This window comes from Hordeum vulgare, chromosome 7H (assembly GCF_904849725.1).
Source record: "Hordeum vulgare subsp. vulgare chromosome 7H, MorexV3_pseudomolecules_assembly, whole genome shotgun sequence".
NCBI classification, from domain to species: domain Eukaryota; kingdom Viridiplantae; phylum Streptophyta; class Magnoliopsida; order Poales; family Poaceae; genus Hordeum; species Hordeum vulgare.
Window position 1 is genome coordinate 228,610,885 of NC_058524.1, and position 27,884 is coordinate 228,638,768.

The following is a 27,884-nucleotide window of genomic DNA, read 5'->3' on the forward strand; positions in this document are numbered from 1 at the left end:
CAACAATACCGCAGAATCAAGAAAAGACTAAGGAGGGCAGCAAAACGCACATCACCGCCCACAAAAACTTTTGTGTTCTACTCGAGAATACATCTACGCATGAACCTAGCTCATGATGCCACTGTTGGGGAACGTCGCATGGGAAACAAAAAATTTCCTACGCGCACGAAGACCTATCATGGTGATGTCCATCTACGAGAGGGGATTTCCGATCTACGTACCCTTGTAGATCGCACAGCAGAAGCATTAAGAAAGCGGTTGATGTAGTGGAACGTCCTCACGTCCCTCGATCCGCCCCACAAACCGTCCCGCGATCCGTCCCACGATCCGCTCCGATCTAGTGCCGAACGGACGATACCTCCGCGTTCAGCACACGTACAGCTCAACGATGATCTCGGACTTCTTGATCCAGCAAGAGAGACGGAGAGGTAGATGAGTTCTCCGGCAGCGTGACGGCTCTCCAGAGGTTGGTGGTGATCTAATCTCAGCAGGGCTCCGCCCGAGCTCCGCAGAAACGCGATCTAGAGGAAAAGCCATGGAGGTATGTGGTCGGGCTGCCGTGGCAAAAGTTGTCTCAAATCAGCCCTAAAACCCCACTATATATAGGAGGGAGGGAGGGGAGGAGGCAGCCTCAAAACCTAAAGGTTTGGCCGAAATTGGAGGTGGAGGAGTCCTACTCCAATCCTACTTGGAGTAGGATTCCACCTTCCCACTTGGAAACTCTTTCCACCTTGTGTTTTTTCCTTCTCAAACCTTATGGCCCTTAGTGGGAACTTATTCCAGCCCACTAGGGGCTGGTTTATCTCTTCCCATAGCCCATGAGACCCCTTGGGGCGTGACACCCCTCCTGATGGTCCCCGGCACCCCTCCCGGCACTCCCAGTACACTACCGATGAGCCCGAAACTTTTCCGGTAATGCACGAAAACCTTCCGGTAACCAAATGAGGTCATCCTATATATCAATCTTCGTTTCCGGACCATTCAAGAAACCCTCGTGATGTCCATGATCTCATCCAGGACTCCGAAAAACATTCGGTAACCAACCATATAACTCAAATACGCATAAAACAACGTCGAACCTTAAGTGTGCAGACCCTGCGGGCTCGAGAACTATGTAGACATGACCCGAGAGACTCCTCGGTCAATATCCAATAGCGGGACCTGGATGCCCATATTGGATCCTACATATTCTACGAAGATCTTATCGTTTGAACCTCAGTGCCAAGGATTCATACAATCCCGTATGTCATTCCCTTTGTCCTTCGGTATGTTACTTGCCCGAGATTCGATCGTCAGTATCCCTATACCTATTTCAATCTCGTTTACCGGCAAGTCTCTTTACTCGTTCCGTAATACAAGATCCCGCAACTTACACTAAGTCACATTTCTTGCAAGGCTTGTGTGTGATGTTGTATTACCGAGTGGGCCCCGAGATACCTCTCCGTCACACGGAGTGACAAATCCCAGTCTCGACCCATACTAACTCAATGAACACCTTCGGAGATACCTGTAGAGCATCTTTATAGTCACCCAGTTACGTTGCGACGTTTGATACACACAAAGCATTCCTCCGGTGTCAGTAAGTTATATGATCTCATGGTCATAGGAACAAATACTTGACACGCAGAAAACAGTAGCAACAAAATGACACGATCAACATGCTACGTCTATTAGTTTGGGTCTAGTCCATCACATGATTCTCCTAATGATGTGATCCCGTTATCAAGTAACAACACTTGCCTATGGCCAGGAAACCTTGACCATCTTTGATCAACGAGCTAGTCAACTAGAGGCTTACTAGGGACAGTGTTTTGTCTATGTATCCACACAAGTATTTTGTTTCCAATCAATACAATTATAGCATGGATAATAAACGATTATCATGAACAAAGAAATATAATAATAACTAATTATTATTGCCTCTAGGGCATATTTCCAACAATTAGAAACGCTATACAGCTCCCACTCACTTTCTTGTAAATACCAGCTCCCCCAAAAACTTGTATGAACCCAAACGCTTTGATCACCTCATCAAAACGTTGATTCCAACTTCGAGATGCTTGCACCAGTCCATAAATGGATCAATGGAGCTTGCATACTTTGTTAGCATTCTCTGGATCAACAAAACCTTCGGGTTGCATCATATACAATTCTTCCTTAAGAAACCCATTAAGGAACACCATTTTGACATCCATCTACCATATTTCATAATCGAAAAATGCAGCTATTGCTAACATGATTCGGACGGACTTAAGCATCGCTATGTGTGAGAATGTCTCATCATAGTCAACTCCTTGAACTTGTGAAAAACTATTTGCCACAAGTCGAGCTTTATAAATGGTCACACTACCGTCCGCGTCCATCTTCTTCTTAAAGATCCATTTGTTCTGAATAGCCTTTCGGCCTTCAGGTAATACTTCCAAAGTCCATACTTTGTTTTCATACATAGATCCTATCTAGGATTTCATGGCTTCTAACCATCTGTTGGAATCCGGGCCCGCCATTGCTTCTCCATAATTCGCAGGCTCATTATTGTCTAACAACATGATTGACAAGACAGGATTCCCGTACCACTTAGGAACAGTACGTGCTCTTGTCAACCTGCGAGGTCCGATAGCAACTTGATCTAAAACTTCATGATCACCATCATTAGCTTCCTCTTCAACGGGTGTTGCCTCGACAGGAATTTCTTTCTGCCCTGCGCCGCCACCTTGTTGAAGTAGAGGTTCTACAACCTCATCAAGTTCTATCTTCCTCCCACTCAATTCTTTCGAGAGAAACTCTTTCTCAAGAAAAGCTATGTTCTTAGCGACAAACACTTTGCCCTCAGATTTGAGATAGAAGGTGTACACAACTATCTCTTTTGGGTAACCTATGAAGATACACTTTTCCGCTATGGGTTCCATCTTTTCATGCTGAAGCTTTTTGACATAAGCATCACATCCCCAAACTTTAAGAAACGATAACTTTGGCTTCTTGCCATACCACAGCTCATATGGTGTCGTCTCAACGGATTTTGATGGTGCCCTATTTAAAGTGAATGCATGCATAGCCCCAAAATGATAATGGAAAATCGGTAAGAGACATCATATAATGCACCATATCTAGTAAAGTATGATTACCACGTTCGGACACACCATTGCGCTGTGGTGTTCCAGGCGGTGTCAACTCCGGAACAATTCCACATTGTCTTAAGTGAGCACCAAACTCGTAACTCAGATATTCACCTTCTCGATCAATTCCTAGCCGCATGGGCCTTTGAGAGAGGCTTCATCCAGCCCACCAGGGGCTGGTCTACCTCCTCTCACAGCCCATAAGGCTCTTGGGTTGTCACACCCCTCCCGGTGATCCCCCGACACCCTCCCGGCACTACCGGTACACTACCGATGAGCCCGAAACTTTTCTGATGAACAAAACAAGACTTCATATATATCAATATTTACCTCCGGACCATTCTAGAGCTCCTCGTGATGTCCAGGATCTCATCCTGGATTTCGAACAACCTTCAGTCACCAACACCTATAACTCAACTATATCGAAACATCACCGAACCTTAAGTGTGCAGACCTTGCGGGTTCGAGAACTATGTAGACATGACCGAGACACTCTCCGGTCAATATCCAATAGCGGGACTTGGACGTCCATATTGTATCCTACATATTCTACGAAGATATTATCGGTTGAACCTCTATGTCAAGGATTCACACAATCCCGAATGTCATTCCCTTTGTACTTAGGTATGTTACTTGCGTGAGATTCGATCATCGGTATCGCCATACCTATTTCAATCTCGTTACTGGCAAGTCTCTTTAATCATTCCGTAATACAGGATCCTGTGGCTAACTCGTTAGTCACATTGCTTGCAAGGCTTGTTTGTCATGTTGTATTACCGAGTGGGCCCCGAGATACCTCTCTGTCACACGGAGTGACAAATCCCAGTCTTGATCCATGCTAGCTCAACGGACACCTTCGGAGATACCTATAGAGCACCTTTATAGTCACCTAGTAACGTTGCAATGTTTGATACGCACAAGGCATTCCTCCGATGTCAGTGAGATACGTGATCTCATGGTCATAGGAATGTATACTTGACATGCAGAAAACAATAGCAACAAAATAACACGATCACATGCTAAGATTATAATTTGGGTCTTGTCCATCACATCATTCTCCTAATGATGTGATTCCATCATCAAGTGACAACACTTGTCTATGGCTAGGAAACCTTAACCATCTTTGATCAACGAGCCAGTCAACTAGAGGCTTACTGGGGACAATATTTTGTCTATGTATCCACACATGTATTTATGTTTCCATTCAATACCATTATAGCACGGATAATAAACGATTGTCTTGAAACAGTAAATGTAATAATAACTATTTTATTATTTCCTCTAGTGCATATCTCCAATAGGCAATTCTCGAGGAGAGGGGTCGGGTGGTGGTGGAGAAGGAACTGCTCGCGGAGGAGAAGACGACTAGGTTGTTGGAGGATGAGAGGGCAAGGAATGAGGCGGCTCGCCGGGCCATGTACGAGATCCTCGTGGTAAGTTTCTTGTGCATATTAGCCAAATCATGCATGTAATGTTCGTTTCATTACTAACTAATATGACTGACTCGTCAAAACCAAATATGCAGTCTATGTGCGAGAAGACTGGTCACACCCCTCTGTAGATTCCAGTCATTACTCCGATGGGAATGGTGAGTTTCATTTGAATGGTCATTATGTACTAGTCTTAACATTTGAGTGTCATCATGCTAACGAGACATTCCAAATGTTCTTTGGTGCAGCATAACTCCCGAGCCGCACCGCACAACCCTTCTCCAGGGCAACCTTCTTCGGATGAAACCAGCTCGAGCAACCCCGCTGCTTGACCTCTGTGATGACGATGACGGTAAGTTTTCTCTACTATTTTGCTTAACAAATGCATACTTAGCTTCGTACATGCTAGTTAGCCCTAATATGCCACATACTTAGCTTATTTCCCCCCAAAAAAGACATACTTAGCTAATTATCCTCCAAAATGACATAATTAGCTTATTTAGTTCATTTATGACATAATTAGCCCTAATATGCATATTAGCTAATTAGACATAATATGCATACCTAGCTTCCTACATGCTAGTTAGCCCTAATATGCCACATGCTTAGCTTATTTTCCCCAAAAAAGACATACTTAGCTAATTATCCTCCAAAATGACATAATTAGCTTATTTAGTTCATGTATGACATAATTAGCTTAGTTAGGTCAAAATGGCATAAAAATCTTGGTTAGCTCATAAATGTCATATACTTAGCTTATTTTCCTTCAAAATGACATAACAAGCTAAGTTAGCTCAACGATGACCTATACTTATGTAAGTTAGCACAAAAATGACCTATACTTACCTTATTTTCTTCCAAATTGACATGATAAACTTAGTTAGCTCTAAAATGTCATAATTACCTAAGTTATCTCTAAAATGACACAAATAAGGAATAAGAAGAAGAAAATTAAGTAAGAGGAGAAAAAGAGAGAATAGAAGAAGAAAGCGAAGAAAAAGAAAGAGTAAAAGAAGAAGAATGAGAAGGAAAAGGATAAAAAGATAAAAGAGAAGAAGAAAGATCAGAAAAAGAGAGAAGAAGAAGAAATATATTATTATTCTTACCTTTTTGTCTTCTTTCCTTTTCTCCATCTTGTACTCCTTATTCTGATTATTCTTCTTTCTTCTTCTTCTTCTTCTTTCTTTCTTCTTCTTATTTTTCTTCTTTTTCTTCTTCTTCTTCTTCTTCTTCTTCTTCTTCTTCTTCTTCTTCTAGTCTTATTATTATTATTATTATTATTATTATTACTATTATTATTATTATTCTAACTTTCTTATTCCCATTTTGCAGATTTGATTCACTTCATGGAAGTTGGCATTGATGGACTGCTAGTAGTTAGTTACTGTTTTGATTTGTATTGATGAACAATGTGAAACTATGTATGTATATATGGATGAACAGTGTGAAACTATGTATGTACTGGTTCTTTTAATAGCTTGTGTGTTCTCTTGTTCAATATTTCAAGATGATGTTGGATAATACATACTATTTGTTGGAATATATGGCCTATGCTTGAGCTCGAAACTATGTATATCATATATGTGTTGTGAAAATGCAAGAAAATAATAGAAAATATATAAGAAAGTGGTAACACGGGCACTTCGTCGTCTACCAGTGGATGACAAAGACCTTTGCCGTCGGTAGGCAGACGGCAAAAATTCCATGTGGCAGCAACCTTTACAACCTCGGAACACCATGTCTGGCCCATTTGGTCATTCTGCCATCAGCTGGCACACGGCACAGACCTCAATCGTAGACGGCAAAGATAAAGCAGGAGTGACGTGCAGCCACAGGCCTGTCAACGTCACACGGCAGATGGCAAAGGCAAGTATTTGTTTACCATCCGCAGGAAGACGGCAAAGTCTGTTGTTAGCCGCCTAACGGGGCTAATAGCTATATTGTGTCATCCAGGACCTTTGTCGTCCGCTAGGTCGGGAAGGCACACGGCAAACGTCTTTGTCGTTTGTTGTGCTTCTACAGACCGCAAAGACGATCATTACCATGAATTTTAGTGCTGAAAGTGGGGCCGTCACCCAGCGCACGACAAAGAGGTTTGCCATCCGTGGTCTGGTCCTTTGTCGTCTCCTATGGCAGACGGCAAAGTAACTTATTCCTATAGTCATCGGGACTATTTTCTACCACCATTGCTGGGGAGCATAGCTCTATTTATTAATTTGACTTCGGAGTAAATTATCTGATGCAACTTACCTTTACTATGAAGAACATGAGAGACGATAAGACTAAGGACATGCCCTCTAGAATGAGGACATGTAAGGAATTGTCAACTAGCATCACGCTTGATTCACCTTCTATTTTGAGTCAACTTGTGACACCACCACCTGATAAACAATTTGATATGTCGCAAGTAATAGGCATTGTTTCTGCTATTGATGATACTCATGATAATGCTTCTACTTTGCTTGATAAAACTTTGGAACTTGGTGAATTGCTAGATGCCCATATTGTTAAAGCTAAAGGAACTGGATTTGCTGAAAACGTGGATTACGGGTTACATTTATCACTCTTGTTAGAACTAAGATACTTGATGTTCTTGAGGGTTAAACTTCTCCTAAGGAGATTACTGGAGTGTTTATGGCTTATGATACTAGTAAGGCTATTGAAGGTTTTATCGCTATACTTTAAGAAAAGATCATGAACCAAATGATGAAACATGATTCTAAGTTTGTTAATTCTCCTATTTTTGTTGATGAGGAGGATTATGAATTCTACAATGATCCTGAGTTGATTACTCAGGTACAAATTTGATACTTTTCATGGTTATGAATATGAAAAATGTATTGCTCACCTTACTAAACTAAATGATATTGCCACCCTGTTCGCTCAATAGGAGTAGATTCGCTACTATTATATTCTTAAGTTGTTTCCTTTCTCATTAAAGGGTAATGCTAAAACGTGGTTTAATAATCTTACTCCTGATTGTGTGAGTAGTCCTCGGATATGATATACTACTTTTCTCGAAAATATATTCTTTCTCACATGAAAAAATCCGCCTTACAGGAAATATATAATTTTAAGCAACTTGAGGAAGAGCATCTCCCTCAAGCTTAGTGGAGGCTTTTCGAATTACTAAATATTTGGCCCGATCACCCCCTCAATAATAATAAAATCCTTGATATTTTCTATAATGGACTAACACATGCATCTAGGGACTACCTAGATAGTTTTGATGGTTGCCTTTTCACGCAAAGAACAGTTGAATAGGCTCAAGAATTATTGAATAACTTATTGAGAAATGATGATGATTGGACACTTTCCGAACCACCTCCTGAGCCAACTCCAAAGAAGAGAGGTATTATATTCCTGAGTCTAGAAAATATGTAATAAGCTAATAATCTATGAAGGAAAAAATAGTATATCTGGAAATTTTAAGGATCTACCGCCTATTCAAGAAATACATGAACTCAGCACTCTGAAATAGGTAGTAGAGCTACATTCTCCTTATAAATTTGATGAAGGTGATATTCCTTATAATAAGTCACCCGGTCAATGTTTTGATGAATTTCATAAAAAAATTGCTAAACAATAAGACTTTAATATATATATATAAGTGATCAGTTGAAACATAATGCTATTGTCATTGAACGCTTGAGTGATGTGATAGTTAAAATTTTTGATGATGTTAAAGGTTTATGCATTCACTTTTTTATGGTTCACACTCAACTTGAACAAGTTTCTAGGTCGCAACATGATTTGTGTAGGGACATGCAGAATACACTTGGCAAGTATGATGTTGGGGTAATAACCCGAGGTGGTAAGATTACCCATGATCCTTTGTATCATGAGGGTCTTCCTAAGAGAATTGAGCAAGATTCTAAGAGAAATAATAATAGTGCACCTAGTTAATCTAAGAAGAAGAAGAAGAATAGGAATAAAACTGTGTGTGCTTCTAGTGAACCTGTTATAGAAAAACCTGCTGAGAATCGGACTAATGCTTCTACTTATGATGGTGAGACATAATTACGTGAGGAGCATGAGCCTAGTGATAATGCTAATGCTAATAATTTTAATTATGATCCACCTAATAATATTAATGAACATGATAATGAGGTTGAGATAGAACCTCAAGTTGATCTTGATGACCTACCTCCTAAGAATAAAAGAGATTTTATTGCTCGGAAGCATGGTAGAGAAATAGAACCATGGATACAAAAGTGCATGCCTTTTCCTAGCAAATATTTAAAATCTAAAGATTTAGATGCTTTTAATCATTTTTTGAATTGCTTAGACCTCTGTTTTTGCAAGTACCTTTAAATTATGCTATGAAAATACCTCCTTATGCTAAATACATGAAAGATGGTGTTACTGATAAAAGGAAAATTCCTAAGGCTGTAATTTCTACTATGCTTGCAAATCGTTCTTCCAAAGGAAAAAACCCTAAAAAGCTAGGAGATACAAGGATACCTCCTATCTCCTGCTCTATTAATAAGAATTATGTTAGAACTACTTTATGTGATTTGGGAGATGGTTTTAGTGTTATGCCCCTTTCTCTTTACAAAAGACATGATTTGAATAAGTTGATACCCACTGGAATTTCTTTGCAAATGGCTAGCAAGTCTACAACTATTCCTATCAGTATTTGTGAGGACGTTTTGTATGGTTGTTAATGTTACGATTCTAGTGAACTTTGTTATTCGTGATATGCATGAGGGCAAAAATATCTCGGTTATCCTTGGAAGACCTTTCTTTAACACTACGGAGGATTTGATTTATTGTAATAAAAGCAAGTTCACTTTTCATCTTAATGGCAATGAGCATATATTTTTCGAGGAAGCCAACTAAAGGGAAAAAAGTTCAATTCTATTGAAGAAATTATGACCATCACTATTGGTACCTTTGAATTTCCTCTTCCGGTTTTCGAAAATAAATATTAAATCATTATGATTGGAACTATGTCTATTCAAGTTGAGGTAACATAGTGCTACAAAAAAATCTTCAATTTTATGCCACTCGAAAATAGTTTGTTAATAAGACTTGATTCAGATTGTTTTTAGGAGCATATGGTCTATGAATTCCATAAGTACAACTTCCTATAATTTTAGTTTGTTCTTGGTTTTAATTAGTTTTAACAAAGTTTAAATGCCCTCGAGTATCATGTCTATCTGACTTTTCGAATTTTCTATGCAATAAAATGGAGCAAAAATAGAAGTTCTCATAATGACCTGAAAAATTAACATGAATTTTCCTCGAATAAATAAGAATTTGAGCACCAAAATACACCCAAGGGGGCTGCACCTACTAGCCACAAGCCAGGAGGCATGCCTAGGTGTCGTGTGGTGCCCACATGCACCCACTCACTTGGTGCCGATGCCCCAACCTTCTTCCACCTCCAGAAAAAATGGTTCTTGCCTCTTAGCTTGATTTATTTATCATTTTTGAAAAAATTCAGTATCTTTGCTCGGGCTTCATTTCTGAAACTATACGGAAGAATTGTTCCTTGGTATGTGACTCCTTCATTGGTCCAATTTGTTTTTGTTCTAGTGGTTTACTATTTGATTATTTTGCGACCGTTGGTGACCAAGAAAATTAGATTGCATGTTTAATGTACTTGGTTCTATGTAGTTTGCATGCATGATACAGCTTCTACGCGCTTGTGGGAGTAATTGCTACCAATTTTATTGAGGTTTGTTCACATTATATGAGTTGTATAAAAATTTATGAAAATTTTTAGAAAAAGGGAAATGTTTAGAAGGATTCCCTATGGAAGCTCTTCAAGTCATAGCACGGCAAGACCTACATATCATGAACCCTGAGACTGGTCTGTGTGAGGTGCCGAGGTGAAAGCTTGTGAATGGACATGTGAGACTTTCATGGTTGGTGCTGGCATCAAACAAGAATTTAGCATATTTGTAAAGAAAATTGGTTTGACAAATTTTCTCGTAGATAAGTGCGCTCGGTACTATCATCTTACTTATACTTTCATGCAAGATTTTAAATATATATCACATCGTGCTGCACCTCGAGTTAGTTTTTGGTTATATGAAAAGTCGTATATCATGTACCTAGAGGAGTTTTGCCATGCCTACAGAATCCCATTTTGGGGTAGCTTGGATGAGCCTTAGAAAAGAAATTATGAGGCATTTGAAGCATTTGCTATGGCTAAACTAGAGGAGTAAATCAAGGTAGGATTGGGAGCATTCATTTTCTTTTCGTTCATTACTTTGCACTTTTCATAAAAATTGTTTAACTGGTAAGCATAATCCAAGTACTACTTGTGCTCCTGATCTAAGCATCCTTAGTTACACCTTGTAAGGTGATAAACCTTTTAATATGGGGGATGTGCTTGCATGTCGTCTAGGTAGGAATGCTGGTGATGGTGATTTGTATGGATGAATCTATGCTTCTTGTATACTTGCTCATCTTGGAGTGTCCATTAAATTCAATGATCATGAACTGCCTACTAGTTTCCTAGATTTGAGGTTATGCAATGTTTTATTAAGCATGGAACAAATGAGTACCAATATAGGCTAACCTTTGATATGCATAATCTTGTTCCCATTACCCTGCATGTCCCTGCTTTATTTAATCACCATACCAAGTAGAGATATTATGTCACATTGGAGGAAGTTGAGGTGCAACAGGAAGTTGAGGAAGTCTTTCATCTTGCACCGACTAATGCATGAAATGACATTGAGAGTTACCATCACTATCAATAGGCATCAACCACGCTAGGACAAAATCCTAAGCTTGGGGGAGTATGTGTTCTCACTAACATTTTATTTCATGTTATCAAGTTCACTACACTTGTTGGTGTTCATCGTTTTGTCTTTATATCCATGTTTATCTTTATTTTGCTTTCTTTTGTGTGTTTGCGAAATTTTGAACAACCCAAAAATAATTCTCATTTCTTTTGGTTTACTTACTTCTGTTTGTGAGCTTGTTTTATTAAAAGAAAATCCAAAAACATTTCTTGTTTCTTCTTCCTTCATTTGCTTGGAGTTCTTTGGTGTGAATATTTTATCTCTTTTCCTTTTTTTCTTCATTCTTTTTTCATAAAAACTAAAACTCTAAAAATATTTCACTCTGTTTCTTTGAACTCTTCTTGTTTGTTAAAATTATTCAGAAAATAACAAAATGATTTCTCTAGCTTCTTCTTACGCTTCTTCTTGGTTGATTCTTTTTACTCTTTTATTCTTTATCGCTTCTTTATTTTTATACCATCTTTTCAAGTCTTGTTTGAAAGGTATAACGTATCAAAATAATTTCCAAATTGTCTATTATGTGCTTTATTGTTGATTTATTGTAAGAGCAAATATCTCGTCTTCTCCCGTGTGTACGTTTTTTGTAGATTTGAGCTTAGTCCAGGACACACATGCACTACTATATTTTTCACATCATTCGGTCGTGCAAGTGAAAGGAAATAATGACGATGATTTGATGAAGTAATCATTGTGAAAAAAAGTTGGTATGAACTCTACTTGTTTTTTTAATATGTTTACTTTATTAGTCCTGATTGACTTATTATGAGTAAACATGTGTATGATGATGATTAGAGTTTGTAATTGCTCATGTCATGCTTAAGTATTCGTGAGTGGAAAATATGCTACCTTGCTATCAACATGCATTAATATGGTCATGATGTAGTATGTTAGGATGGTATGCTCCTTTGAAGAATTCAAGTGGCTTAACTTGGCACATGTTCATGCATGTAATTGATTCGAACCCAATATTGCCTCTAAGATATTGATGTTTAGGGTGTTTATATCATCACCATGCTCACATTCATTACTAATTATTCAAAATGCATGACTATGACTATTGTCGCTCTCTAGTTGGCCGCTTCCCTGTCTATTACTAGCCTTCGCGTGCACTAAGCGGAAATGCTGCTTGTGCATCCAAAATCCTGAAACAAAAGTAATGCCATAAGAGTCCAGCATTTCTACCTATATAAGCTTACCCCTGCTCTTCCAAATAAATTTACATGTGCCATCTCTAAATCTTGAAATGAAAAATTTGTTTTCTGACCCCGAAGCTCATGGAGCGGTTGGGTGGTTAATATCTTTCATGCTAAGTGTGTTTAACTCCTGACGAGATTTTATCCGTTCGTCAATCTTGAGGGAGGTTAGTAGTAGGGATGTTGGGTCCTACATTAGTTTATAAAGAAAAGCTCCCCTGAAACAGTTGCTCGTTGGCAGGCACTCGTGGATTCGGCTAGCCATGATTTGTGTTAGTGTGGTGGAGGGAAAGTAAAAGCTTTTCGCATGGGCACCGCCATTAATGTTTTTAGCATGGAACTTATTGGAAACTCTGTCATAAGCTGTGAATCAACAGGTACACCTCTCAAAATACAATTATCTTCGTTTTAAACAATGAGCTCTCGAACACAAGCAAATCCCTGATTCCCTTTGCAAAGAGCCTATCTTTTAATTTATTGTTGAGTTATGACCTTCTCATTCCTGAGAGAGGGATTTGTCATCGTCGCCATCAAAAACCGTTCTCCATCAACAATTGCATGATGCTCACAATCTTGTATTAGTAATTCCTGTGTAGGCATACTGTAGGTAGATGGAGATGGGTGAGATTTCTTATGTAATCGAGTTGATTTGTTAGTGCTTGATCCCTAGTATCCAGTTACCCACTATATTCTAAGACAGATGTTGCTGTGACTTTGTTATGCTTAATGATTGCCACAAGGGTCCGAGTGCCTTGATTTCAGATCTGAATACTTATGCTTTTCATGAATATACTTGAGATGTGTTATCATTCTGAACCTTAGACCCCCCAGGTGACCCTAAATTAGGATATCGACGCAAATGACTTTAACTTGACGAGTTCATGTATTCATTATGTCCTAATGCTTGTTACGGTTCTCTATTAAAAGGAGTGCTTAATTACCCTTAGTTTCGATTAGAACCCCACTGCCACTGGAGGGTACAACAAAGGATGTTATGCAAGTTCTTATCGCAAGCACGTATGATTATATGCAGAATACATGTCTGCATATGATTGATGAAAAGGAGGTATTGAGTGTCACTCTAGGTTGTGAATGTTACATATTAAATATCATCTAAATATCCACCGCTACTCCATGCCTACGTTTGATACTATTGTCTTTTCTCAAGTTACTATTACTTTGTTTGCTACAAATCTACTATTGTTGTCGTTACTACTACAGTTACTTTGCTATCACTACTATCATATTACTTGCTATTAACAAATTGTTGGATGGTAATGATTCTCGGGTGTGGCAGAATTGACAACTCAACTACTAAGGCTTGTAATATTCTTCAGCTCCCCTTGCATGAATCGATAAATTTGGGTAAAATGCTACCCTCGAAGAGCGCTGCGACCGCCTACACTTGTGGGTCATCACAGGGGCATCAAGGTGTCATTACCTTCTTGAAGGCGCCATCTTGTTGCTTGAGGAGTCTCGTCGGTGCGACTTGAGTCAATGTCAGCTGCCGCTACGTGCGTGGGGCTCCTGGGCACAATGTATGCCATCTCCAAAGTTGTCTCGATGACACCTTTCCTAGGTCTGTCCAAGCCCTTCCGTTCACTTGTCAACTTCCTCTTGGCTCTAATGGGTGGCGGTACATTAGTATGTGTTGGTCTTGGGTTTTGGTCTTGTTGTGGAGGTCTCGGCATTAGTTGTGACGTGGCTTGGTTGCTGTGTGGCTTGCGACATCGCCATTGGCATGAGGTTGGACTAGGGAAGCATGTATCATAGTAGGTAGAGTGGATGTACGCGGTGGATGTGGAGGCTAATTCTCATGATTATTGTTGGAATGGTCGAAAGGCCTTGTATCCTACTTCTATGCCGCTTCTCCTTTAATGTGATGATATGCATGCTTGTGTGTATTCGAGGAAAAATTGGAATCGTTGGAGCGCCCAAATTCTATTTCAAATTGAGCTCATATACAAGTTACATCATGTATTTACAACCCATGGGCAATCCATATCAGCTAAGGACATCTACACCCAGACCCCTCCCCTCAAATTTCGGTGTAAATAATCATGCCCATGGACAACATGAGGTCACCCCTCAAATTTATGTATCAACATCCATGCCCCTCGCTAGGGAATCTTGAAATCCACAAAATCTCATGCAACGTACAATAAATGTGTATGCTTCATTCACATCATGCACATACCATAGAGTTAGTTCATCATACTCCCTCCGTTTCTAAATATATGTCTTTTTAGAGGTTTCATTAAAGGACTACATACGAAGCAAAATGAGTGAATCTACACTCTAAAGTTTGTCTATATACATCTATATATAGTTTTTAGTGAAACCTCTAAAAAGACTTATATTTAGGAAAGGAGGGGTACATATCATGGGATTACTAAAAATTGGCACATTATAAATTAGAGTTACGGAGAAAGTTCACCCATGGTTGTCCTTGTCTTTGGCCTTGCCCTTGTCCTTTTTGTCACCGTAGTAGTCAAAAGTCGCTATAAAAAAGACACATTCGTAGTATTGTGATCCAAACGACACTCGTGTGATAAAAACATTGAACACAAAACTGCCACCATGAAGGAAAATATATTAATGGGCTTACTCCAAAAAGGAAGGGGGTGTGCCCCTGTTTGCGCTAACGTATAGCTGGCGCCCGAGGATTCCAGAAATCACTAATTAAGGAGTACTCCTTACAAAGGTCACTCTCACTTTTCAGATTGCGACAAGTACCGTACTGTATGTTGTCGTTTGTCGCAACCTGAAAGTTTTCTCTTTTTTCGTAGATCTGTTATTTTCAAAACGTTTTATCTCTTAAAGTGTGCGATCAAATCTCGAAATGTTTCTATCGTTGGATTCCTTGCGATCAGATCTTGAAAACTAGATCCCATGTTGACAGGTTTTGAGAAACTTTTCTCACGAAAAAAGTGGATGAAAAAATTGTGCCTCTTGCGGAAGGAAAACAACGTGTTTTTTTTGTTTGAGAGAGGCACGACCTCAAGGAAGCAAACATATGCCTCTCGTGGAAGAAAAACCGTGCCTCTTGCTAAAGAAAGAAAATAGAAAACGCATTTTTTTTCGTTTCCGATAGCCACGCTCGCGAAAGCAAAACCGTGCCTCTCGCGGAAGCAAAACCGTGCCTCTCGCGGAAGACAAAAACAGAAAACATGTTTCTTTTGTCCCGGGAGGCACTGTCATGCCTCTCCTGATAGGAAATTTGTGCCTCTCGCAAAAATAAAACCGTGCCTTTCGAGGAAGGAAAAAAAAACGTGTTTATTTTCTTTTTGAGAGGCACGGTCGTGTCTCCCGGGGAAGAAAAATCATGCTTTTCGAGAAAGGGGAAAACACTTTTTTTCGTGAAAAAAACTTTTTATTGATTTTTTTCGTCCAAAAGCTAAGAAAGAAAGGTGAAAACCGGAACACCAAAAAAACGAAAAAAACCACCTAAGAAGCCGAAAACACATGTGGAAAAATAAAAATAAAATCCAAGGAAAAGCTCAAAACGCGACATGTGACGACGCCTAAGAATGCACCAACTGACGACGTATGGAAGTGATCGTTGGGAAACTCCCGAAGAAGCGTTTGCCAACTAGTTGCTCTCGTAAGCCGCGTCCGGACTAAACTAGATGAGTCGGTCCAGCCTTAGGGGAGGCCACAACCTTTTTGTTTTTCTTTTGTTTTTTGTTTTTTTTCTCGTTTTTTGACTTTTTTTTGTACTTCACTTTATACTTTGAAATGTTCGACGTATATATAGAAAAAACACTGTTCTAAAACACATTTAAAAAATGTTAAACAAGTTTTTAAATAATACTTGTTAAGTTTACAAAAATGTTGAACAAGTATTAAAAATGTTAAAAAATTATAAACAATGTTGAATAAGAATTGGAAACATGTTGAATAGGTATTAAAAAATATTAAATTGAGTATATAAAAAAACTGGAACGAGTATTTAAAAATGTTGAATAAATTCAACAGCTATTTAAAACTTTTAATCAGTATTAAAAATGTTTAATGGGTACTTAAAAGTATTGAAAACAAATTGAAAAAAATTGAGTAAGTATTGAAATGTTGAAGAACTATTTGAAAAAATATTGAATAAGCGTTCAAACAATGTTAAACGTGTATATAAAAATATTGATCACTTATTAAAAAATATTTTTAACATATACGAAAATATAGTGTGAAAACGGAAACAAACTTAAGTAAAATACCAAAGATAGAGAAGAAAAAATAAAATCAATCAAGAAGAAAAAAAGAAAACCAAACAAAAATAGAATAACAAAAAACATAATAACCAAATTGAAACAAAATGCAAAAAATGAATGAAAGAAAAACAGAAAAGAATAAAGAAGAAAAGAAAAAAAGGAAATATTCCCTAAAAAACGGTTGGAATAGCCTCAAGTATTACGCACCCGTACATCTAGCTCGGTGTACGTTCCCTCTGAAATCACTAATTGAGGAGTATTTATTTCAAAGATTATTCCCACCTCGCCAGGTTGTGTCGCAAACATAGAGTTTTTTCTTCGTAGATCTGTATTTTCAAAACATTTTATCTCTTGAATTGTATGTTTAAATCTTGATCCGTTTTCATCGTTGGGTTTCTCGCATCGAGATCTTTCAAACTAGATCCCATATTTATAGATTTTGACAAACTTTTTTATGAAAAAACCGGACGAAAAAACCGTGTCTTTCGCAACAGAAAAAAAAAAACAGGAAACACATTTTTTTCGTTTCTCATCGACACGATCATGCCTCTCGCGAAGGCAAAATTGTGCCTTTCGCGGTAACAAACCGTGTCTCTTGCAAAAAAACAGAAAACGCGTTTTTTTTTGAAGAGGCACGGCCGTGCCTCTCACAAAACAAAATCGGGCCTCTGGCGAAAGCAAAACATTACCTCTCGTAAAAGCAAAACCGTACCTCTCGGTTAAGAAAAACCGTGTGTCTCACAAAAAAACTAGAAAACGCGTTTTTTTTCAAGAGGCATGATCGTATCTCTCGTGGATGCAAAACCGTGTCTCTGAAAAAAGCAAAATCGTGTGTCTCGTATAAAAAATAAAAAACATGTTTTTTCGTTTTTAAGAGGCATGATCGTGCTCTCGCAAAGACAAAATTGTGCCTCTTGCGAAAGCAAAATGGTGACCCGTGCAGAAAAAATAACAAAAAACATGTTTTTTCACGCATAAAAATAATATCTTTTCCATAAAAAAAATTAAGAAAGACCTGTGAAGAACCAAAGCAAAAAAAGAGGAAAAATCTAAAAAGCAAAAACGCGTGCGTAAAAAATTTAAAAAGTGACATTCAAAGAAAACGCTTAAAGGGCGATACGTGACCATGACTAAAAACACACCGAATGGTGACGTGTAGGAGTGTTTGTTGAAAGGTTTTCGGAGAAATGCCCGCTAACTAATTACTCCTCGTTCTCTCTCGTGACCCAGGTTCGATCCCTTCTTCCATAGTTCCGTCTGTTCTAGACTATTTATCGTGCGTGAATGGGCTTGCCCAATACAACCTGAAAGGGAAAACGCTTGAACGATAGCTCTTATTCGGATGGCTTAACACGATAAATAGTGACCGCGGTCCATTTGTACGCACCACGCTAATTAGGGGCTGCTTTGGCGCATCCAGCGCCAAATGGGGTCAGGTTTGTTTTCTTCATGCAACAAACGTCTTTTTTTAAGGTTAATCGCTCTATCCATGTGGACTGGAGAGTAGTATGCTCGGGGTTTTCTCTTGCTTTCTTCTGATTTTCGTTTTCTTTTCCATATTTTCTACTTCTTCCGTCTCAAAAAATTTATCTTAGATTTGTCTAGAAATAAATTAATTAAAATATTAAAATGTGATTATATACATTCATATCTAGACAAATCTATAACAAAAATTTTGAGACGGAGGGAGTATTTCTTTTTCTTCACCTTTTGTATGTTTTCTTTTTGTTTGTTTTTTGTTTTCATTTTTGTTTTCCGTTCGTTAATTAGATTTAAAACTTGTATTTAAAAAATACATGGATTTAAAAAAATGTTGATTTTTTGCTGAAAAAACATGAACACCCTAAGACGTGAAACTTTTTTCTTCTCCCAACGAGTGACTCCAACACGCCTATGGTTCCGTCGCCTCCCGCCACCACTATTGCCGATATGCATCGTCTCTCCTCGCATTAGGCCATGGAGGCACAATGGATCCAAGCCATTGCCGATGGGAGGACTTCTACTTAATTTCTAGTTTTTTTTGTTTAGGGCTTGGACCTTGCTTAGGAAGACGAGGCGACGATGGATCCCTGAAGATGGAATAAGGTTTTTCACCTAATCCCGTCTCCATGGTGCGTTCGCGTTGTTGGATTTGGATGGCATGTGGACGTGTGTCTCCGACGGATCATGTCTTTGTTAGTCCGTGTTCGGGTCTCTACGGATTGGATTATTTTGATCTATGTCTCTGTGTTATCAGCGGCGGTTGTTATTTTAGTGTATTGGTTCTTTGAGGTCTTAGCATGACGACTTTCTAACTGTTTACTACAACAAAATTTGCCAAGCTTCTATAAGACAGACGCGATGACGATAATACGCCTTCGGCTGGTTCCAATGTTGGGCCAAATCTTTTGGTAGCTTTTTAGGGATTCTAGAATAAGTTGTCAACCACCCACCTAATCAAAATTATTTTTTCAAAAACCTACTAATCAAGTCTTAATTAGTAGGCTTTTATAGAAATAAATTTGGTTGGGCTTTTAAAAATAAGCTGGATAGAAGGCAACTTCTTTCAGCTTATTCTAAAAGCCATCAAAATAACTGGCCTTTATAGTCGTTGTTGAGTTGTCTATGGACATGAATATTTTTTTAATTACTTTTGATGTTATTTTGTACTATCATGATATTTGATGAGTCCTGCAAAAAAAATACATTAATAGTTTTTTTAAATGTGCAATGAAATCTTTTTGAATACATGGTAAACAATATTGCAATTCACGATGAACATTTTTTGAAATACCCGGCAAATATTTTAAAACTACATCGTAATTTTTCTTTCAAATACATCATGATTTTATTTTCAAAAACGCAAGATTTGATTTCCAAATACGTGGTGAACAATTTTATAATATGTAATGGACATTTTCATGAACATCAGACAAAGATTTTTCCGATACCCGACGAACAATTTTTGGTGAATACTTCTCGTTATCTGTGATGAATGTTTTTTCTTAATACCCGGCAAATGATTTGTAAATACGCAATGATATTTTCCAAATACATCACGAACACCTTTCAACTGCGCGATGAACATTTTTATTAATACGTAATGAACATTTTTCAAGGCTGCAACTGCAACTTCTTCTAGGTACCCCGCTAGCAAGAGCTGCCGACACCGGCATGCATGGCACTGGCAGCCGCGTACAGAAACAGATCCAGCAGTAGACTAAGACAACTGGACAAGCCCGCCGGAATTGTTATTTAAAAAAAAACTGTACAAACCGCCGGAAAAGAAGCGAAGATCTCAAGAGCGTGATGCGCCCAGGCGCGTGACGATCGTTCGGTAGCTCACACAAAGCCTGCAGGTGCTCGAACGGCTGCTCCACCGCTCCCTCCGTGCATGGTGCGTCATCGCCTTCTAAGTTCCAGCTCTAGGTGAGCCATGCAAAGCTCGCCGCGCCTCCGCCCTTCCTCAAATCCGTATAAATACCACAGCGCGTCGGCGTGCACTGCAACAGCGAGCCAGCCAGCCAGCAGAAGCTCGAGGAGCCCACGCCAGCGTTTGAGAGAAGAAGACGTTACGTACGGTACGATGGCGCCGAGCACCGTTCCGCGCGCGCTGCTGGCCGTGTCCCTCGTCCTCCTGGTGGCCGGCGGCCTCGGGCCGGCGGCGGAGGCGCAGCGGCCGGGGGAGTGCGTGCCGCAGCTGAACCGGCTGCTGGCGTGCCGCGCCTACCTGGTGCCCGGCGCGGCCGACCCCAGCGCCGAGTGCTGCGGCGCGCTCAGCTCCATCTCGCGCGACTGCGCCTGCAGCACCATGGGCATCATCAACAGCCTCCCCTCCCGCTGCAACATCGGACAAGTCAACTGCTGTAAGCCCGCCCACAACCCTCCATGCATACATAATTCCTGTTTCGGTCTTGTTTATTTATACTCCTTTTCTAAGCTTGATTCGCTCTCCTTTTTCCCCGTGCATGAACGGCAGCGGCTTGAGGCAAAACGAAGAAACGATGCAAGCAAGTTACAGAGTAAACTACGGAGTAATAACCAAGGTGGTCATTTATGCCGTCGTTGCGGCGTGTCTGCCTCCACACGGCCGTCTCAGTTTCTGTTTCTCCGGTCTGTCATGTCCTCAGTTTCTGTTTCTCCGGTCTGTCATGTCCTGCTGTTGCTGTCGATCTCGACGCGTTAATAAAATGGACGATTTGATGCACGGTCACTAGTAGGAGTATTTCCTTCCTTGCATGCGTCTTCGAGCACAACGTACGTGCGATTTCACTTTTAACCTTGGCTCTTTGTTTTTCAATTCAAACTCGATGGAGTTGGAACGTAAATTTCATCATAGTAAATCCACGTAGCCACGTAGAAATATCAATGCTTAATTACTGATGCAGTAAATCCAGGTTGCCGTGTAGAAATATCAATACTACTGAATTCATTAAAAAAAAGTACTACTCCAATATGCGTGCTGGCGACTGCATCAGGTTGGCAAGCCCAAGCCACCGAGGTGACCGTGAGTCCATAATATGTAATGTGAACACCAATTGGGATATCTCACAAAAAACCTTATCATGATGTCCGCAAACTCGAATAACAGATCATGCAATCCAATAGCATAGATGAGCACCGTATATACATCCTGACTGCATGCCTAGAGTGGAATTGCGACACCAAGTACTACATAACGGAACTTACTATCACTGGATCATAAAACAAAAGAGGATAACCTTTCTCGACACGAATGTTCACGAGAAACCTTGCTAACTTTTCATCAACATATGCCAGATAGAAGTAAAAAAGGTATGAATCCCGAGTTGGATGTCATCCATTACTAAATCCTTCACACTATCCTGAAATTTGTTCTAGAAACAAGGCCTCCTGTTTGCTGTTGAGGCCCACATCACTCAACGACATCTGACACTCTTCGTTGGTGAATGCACGCCTGGGGTAAGACCTCACCTGCACATCCCAGATTTTCATTAGTATTGAACATCTCATTGATTTAATAACTACTCCCTTCGTTCCTAAATATAAGTCTTTCTAGAAATTTTACTACCGACTACATACAAATCAAAATGAGTGAATCTACACTCTAAAGTATTCTATATACATCCGTGTGTTATCCGTAGTGAAATCTTTCAAAAGACTTATACTCCCTCCGTTCCTAAATATAAGACCTTTTAGAGATTGCACTATAAATTACATACGGATGTATATAGACATTTGAGAGTATAGATTCACTCATTTTGCTTCGTATGTAGTCTTATAGTGAAATCCCTAAAAGGTCTTATATTTTGGAACGGAGGGAGTATTTAGGAACGGAGGGAGTAGAACACAATATAAGTAATGGCATAGAACATAAAACAAGAAGATATTCTGGCGTGATTGTTCTTCCATAGAGTTTAGCAACATCATCCCAATTCCACATACCAAATAACAGCAGTAAATTATTAGCTAAAATGTATTTCTGGTAATCACCATGTTAAAAGCATGCCAGAAAAATGAAAATAAGATAAGCATGGCACATATAGCAGAAACGGTTGGAGTCGTAGATTCTATGTGATCAATCATCATACAGGTTAGTGTACTGAATGGTGCCGTCAACTATCTGAAATTAACCACTAAAGCTACATAGTCCATTTGGAATGGATCAATATGGGAATTTGAGCATTGTAAAGTGGCATATATTGATATAGCAGCACTAATACATAGATGTTGATGACGAAAAAACCAAACTGTGGAAACATGATATAGTTTCCCCTTTTACAGCTATATATAGAGTGGGTAACCAAGCACAGTCCGTATATGATCATGATACTATACCACGTTTATTTTTTTCTGAAATATGATACTATACCACGTTAGTGGAAGCTGAATTGATCTTTCTCAATAGAATTTCTCTTGTGAACATAACTTCTTCAAATAGAAGATAAATGGTATAATTACCAGTCTATAGGTTCCTGGCTTGAACGTCTTGCTGATGTCTATGAAATCAAACAGAACCTGCAGTAAAATTGCAGAAAGTTGGAAGCAGGTATAAATTTATAATGAATGGTTCCAAAATGGAACTGGCAACTGAAAGCAGCCTTACCTGGAGCTGGTCAGATTTCAAAAAGCGCCTTCCCTGGCGACTGCCATCAGGCATGCGAACTACAACTGTGACGGCTCCTTCAGCATTTGGCAGTGGCTCCTTTGGTAATGATGCTCGTTTGGCTGCAAGCATGGACTCCAACTCCTATTTTCATAATGTGGAACAAATGCATAATAAATGTGTCACTGTACCAAATACAACATGTTCATCAAGAATAATAGACTAATCAAACTTTAACAGTCTGAAGAAGAAGTATTACATGCTTCTTATCACTTATTCAATGATGAAGATAGTCACAGCAGGAAACAACAATGACCCTACACGACTTTGATGCTAATGCTTCTGAGAGACATCTCTTTTGTATTAGGCTGCTTCTAGTTAAGCATGACTAAGTTCAAAAGTATGCCCTGACAAGAAATAAGTAAAGGAACATACTACACGACAATGATAAAAAAGTATTACATGCTTCTTATCACTTATTCAATGATGAAGATAGTCACAGCAGGAAATAACAATGACCCTACACGACTTGATGCTAATGCTTCTGAGAGACATCTCTTTTGTATTAGGCTGCTTCTAGTTAAGCATGACTAAGTTCAAAAGTAAGCCCTGACAAGAAATAAGTAAAGGAACATACTACAAAGTTCGACAATCTCAAGCATATCTTACAGACTGGCACTCATTCCACTCTTGTTCAAAATTAGTACTCATATTAATTGACAGTTTGCCACATCCGCAGTGATTTAACAAGTCGTTCTGATGAGCAACCCCTAACCAGTACAGCCTCCAAGCGTAATCCGTACACGAAGACATCCCAGCGTATTACGAGGCATCTTATACAGTTAGTATCGGGATGTGTGTGTTAAGCTAGGCCCATGACACTACTGTAGTGTATATAGAGGTATATATGTAGCAAACATGAGAATACTAATAGAGGAGTGAATTCCAGAACTTATCCCAAAGAACTACATAGATAATGCCAACTGAAGTACCTCTTCCTCAAGTTGCTTCCTCAGCTTTTCCTCGTTCTTTTGCTTTTCCATTTCAATTGCAGCTTCTCTTGCAGCAGCTTCTTCTAATCTACGGAGCTCAGCATCCTCCACAGCCTTCAACTCTTTTTCTCTATCAGCTTGGAGAGCTGCAAGATACTCATCATCCTGTAATTTAAAATATCATGTGTTAGGTGCAACAGTCAATCCATTCCCTAGCAGATAAATACAGCTCCATACCTGCTGCTCCCTTAACAACCTCTGTGCAGTTAATGTTGGTGATGGAGGATGCACTACTCGGGGATAGCCAGTTGAGATCCCATGAGATGGGAGGGGAAATGGATATTCTGTGTGTTCAGGAATCCCACCAAACATAGCAGCCTCAAGCATAACAGCTTCATCATGCTCTTCAGAAGAAATGCCTCCCCACTTGACAGAAGAAAAAAACAGAACAGTGAGTTGTGGAGAAACTATAGTGCACCAAACAGAAGCCTCCTAGAGGCATGAGGTGATTAAAGTACCTCTGAGGGGAAAGCTCCATTGTGCTGGTGAGCATTTTGAGTAGCATGAGGCTGAGGGCCGGGAGGACTATCAGCCCTTTGCACTGCTTCTGTTGGCCCGGCAGTTCCAGATAGAACACGCCTAGAACGTTGTCTAACTAAAGGTTCTTCGTCAACGTCTTCAATATCATCTTGGAAGTTCTCTTCATCTACCAATTGCCTAGAAGTTCCAGCTTGTCCTGTGGTTAGTACTTGCCTACAACAAGAAAGGACAATACGAGGAATCAGTTATCACTAGATAGAGAAAGGTTAGTTCGAGGCTATTACGATAGAACACACAATGTGCATGCTCAGCTAGTCAAACTTGTGTTAAAATAGCACAAAGACAATGCTTTCGAAACTGGAGACAGATGGAACAATGAAAACTGAGCAAGTGATGAAACATTCCTGAGAAACAGAGCAAATTATTGATCTACAATTAACTGAATAAGTTAGACAATGGACAATATTTGGTAGTCACCTTTCAACTGCCTCATTTGCTCTTTCAATGTCTTCCTTATCAGATAAATCAGAAGAATTATCAACTGCATGCATCCCCTCTTGAAGTAGAACTCTATCTCGCTCTGCTACCTGATTGATAAAAAAATAGTTAACATACATCACAAAACAAGAGCTCCAAATCTTGGAGAACTACCTACAAGGAAAGAGAAATTGCTCGTGCAAGATCATTATCTCTTAACGGTGATACATTCTCACGTGCACCAGTATTTAAAGCCTAAACACGGCAGATTTTGTCAAAATAAAGTTTAAAACCTACATTATTCAAAGAGCAAGGTATCCAATAAGTCAAAGCTTACATTTGTAAGTTCTTCCGCATCCCTTTTTGATGCTTCAATTGCTGCACGGATCATCTCCTCTTCTATGTCATTGTTATAGTCACTAACATCCACCAATGGAGGAGCACTTGGTGCAGAATTGTATGTTCTTGGAGTATTTCTTGGGATAACAGGAGCATGGGTAGATGGCAAGTCATCATCATTCTCATCAATGACAACAGTCCCATGAACCTCCAGACCATATAAAGACTCGCGTCCAGTAACATCTTCAATAACAGGACCCTGACCAGAACTTCCAATTTGAGGATTATTGGTGTCTTTAACTTCAATAGGTATCTGCCGCACATCCCTGGGATGTGTAACCTGAGGTCCCTGACCAAAGAAACCAGCAGCTGCCCTTTCAACAAAACTTGGGTCCAAAATACCAAAAGGGTTGCCCGTAGATCGGCTAAATGCAGGATCAAATGGTTCGTCCAGATCCATAACGTCATCATGACTGTCAGGTATCGGATTCTGATTGATTCTGGTGCTGAAAATCATACAGCTTGGTTACATTTTGTGAAGGGAATTCCGTGGACACTAAACGCGTATCCGGAAGAGAACAGGTGAGAGAGCAAAATACTTACGTTGATCTATCTCCTTCATTGAAGTATGCATTCACCGCTTCATTTAGGTCACCGCTATGCTCCTATGTACATTTCATTGGCCAGTTATTATCATATATATGAGCCCAGAAAGCTAGTGCTACACATATTGCAAGAATCACTATGTCTAAGTCTAACAGATAAGCAAGGTGTGAAACATGACGGAGTCCAGATTGATCCAGGATAATAAAGCCAAAATAACATGAAAATATTATCACCTCAACCCTACTGTTTATCAGGCTAAAATTTGTATGAGTAGCCTAGCTATAAGGTGCAGCACAGCACATCAAGTGATACTGAGTAAGGTTTAAACTGATATTCAATTTACTGATATTTTACTTGTTTAAATTCCAAATTACCACTGTATGTTTTTACAGCAGTATTAGATGAACAAATATATATAAGAAAGTAAAATGCACAATAATTCAGACACTAATAGTGTATGTGTTCATCAAATACTCAGTCGACATAAATCTCCCAAAAAAGCAGATCTGCAAAACTTCATCCATTCAGTTAACACAGACTCTCGGCACATCCAGAGACGACAAACATGTTTATAAAAAGATGTTTTGCCTCTTGCCCCTACTCCAAAAGTCCAAATACAACTAACTACTACCGTGCTCCTCCCTACAGTCCATGGCGCAAACATCTGAACAGATTCAATAAAATTCAGTCCTCCCACTGCACAAATCAACACAATTTCCAGCCATATCGTTTATGAGATCGAATACCCCCCCCCTCCCCCACTCTAATCCATTGATGATTCAGTGTTACTTAAAGCACAAACATAAAACAGAAGCTAAGTGTATGCAGCAATCGGAGATCGCCGGCATTACAACCCCAATTGGAGAATTATCATCAACCCTAAGCACCCAACAGCACGACTCTGCATACTGATCATACAACGATGCTGAGTCGCATACATACAAACCACCCAGCCGCCATCCCACCGCATCGCCATCTGACCCAACCGAGCAGGTAGAGAGCGAACCCTAACTCAACCCGCAAGCCACCAAATCCACACGAACGTAGCCCCTGGCGCGGATTTTCCATGGGGAAAGGGAAGGGACAGAAGGCGGTACAGACGAAGTTGTGAGGGGGAGCAGGCCGGTTCACCTCGAGCTTGCGGGCAGCGACGGCCTCGTCGGCGCCGGTGATGCTGATGAAAGTTTCGATCGCCTCCTGCGACGGCTGTGCCATGGCGGTAGCGCGGGGACGCCGTCCTAGGGCTCCGCGGCGACGCGACGGAGAGGGGGTTGGGGTGGAGTCCGGGGGGAGGAGGAGCGATAGAGGTGGAGGAAAAAGAAAGAGGAGAGTTCGTGAATCCACGGAGCCGTGCTTATTAATTCGAGTAGTGCCGATGCGGGTTCCTTCTCTTTGGGGGATTTGCCACTCACATTCTCGGTAGTTGAGATTTAAGTGGGCCGTTGGGCCGTAATTATGCTGAGCCCATTAGGGCTGACAAACATTTCCACTTTTGAACCATGATTTGTCTCAAAATAAAACTTTTGAACCATGATGCCTCTATGCCTCTATGCACAAGAAGAGTTTCAGATTTTTGGGCATGGGGAGAAAAAGAAAGAGGAAGGTTTTCGGTAAGATCAGTTTACAAATTACTGTTGGGCATCTTTACCTAATAATAATAATATAGCAAAAGGGCTCGTGCGTTGCAACGGAAGAAAAAAATACCACACACTTTTAATCTTTTTATAATCATTTTGATTTATTAAAATAATAAGCTAACCAACTAATGTAGTGAGTCCTATCCTATTTTGTTGAGAAATCAACCCGTTCATTGTTAATTCCACCATAATGAGAAATTGAGCGGGACAAACAAAGCAAAACAAAGAGGCTACGTGAATTGATCAATGGACAGTTATCTTATTTCACTCATGGGGTAGAGAATGTGGGATCATGTGACAAACTGAAGGTGGTGTTCCATTCTCTGTCTCTACAAACAATACAATCTTACATTCAATACATTCATTCATCAGCAAACAAATCCCCACAAAACAAAATTTCTTGTCCGTGCTTGGCACACGGTTGGAGGCATGGGGAGGGGATCTCACCAGATGATGAGTTCCTGCCGAAGGAGGGGATACGATGAGGTGAGCAAGGGTTAGGCGCCTCTATCTGGCCATAAGGA

General features: G+C 39.8%; 2 protein-coding genes across 2 annotated transcripts; one reads left to right on the top strand and one right to left on the bottom strand.

Moving 5' to 3' along the window:
* The first annotated feature begins 19,862 nt into the window (after nucleotides 1-19,862).
* On the top strand, nucleotides 19,863-20,784 carry LOC123407308 (non-specific lipid-transfer protein C4-like). The gene is made up of 3 exons (XM_045100413.1): nucleotides 19,863-19,879; nucleotides 20,282-20,550; nucleotides 20,664-20,784. Exons 1-3 carry the CDS (start codon nucleotides 19,863-19,865, stop codon nucleotides 20,669-20,671), a joined length of 294 nt encoding a protein of 97 aa, XP_044956348.1. The 3' UTR covers nucleotides 20,672-20,784.
* Nucleotides 20,785-21,228: 444 nt separating this feature from the next.
* LOC123407307 (plant UBX domain-containing protein 8-like) lies at nucleotides 21,229-27,092 on the bottom strand. Its single transcript, XM_045100412.1, has 10 exons — nucleotides 26,855-27,092; nucleotides 25,721-25,782; nucleotides 25,116-25,623; nucleotides 24,779-24,888; nucleotides 24,280-24,514; nucleotides 23,999-24,187; nucleotides 23,762-23,926; nucleotides 22,770-22,913; nucleotides 22,625-22,681; nucleotides 21,229-21,637 (listed from the first exon to the last, which is right to left on the bottom strand). Exons 1-10 carry the CDS (start codon nucleotides 26,936-26,938, stop codon nucleotides 21,524-21,526), a joined length of 1,668 nt encoding a protein of 555 aa, XP_044956347.1. The 5' UTR covers nucleotides 26,939-27,092; the 3' UTR covers nucleotides 21,229-21,523.
* Nucleotides 27,093-27,884: the final 792 nt, after the last annotated feature.

Excerpts from the sequence above, each read along its gene's own strand:
- LOC123407307 (XM_045100412.1), bottom strand. The coding sequence starts at position 26,938 with ATGGCACAGCCGTCGCAGGAGGCGATCGAAACTTTCATCAGCATCACC. Across the intron at positions 24,515-24,778 it reads GCAAATGAGGCAGTTGAAAG|GCAAGTACTAACCACAGGAC; the intron begins GTGACTACCAAA and ends TTCTTGTTGTAG. Across the intron at positions 23,927-23,998 it reads GGTTGTTAAGGGAGCAGCAG|GATGATGAGTATCTTGCAGC; the intron begins GTATGGAGCTGT and ends TTTAAATTACAG.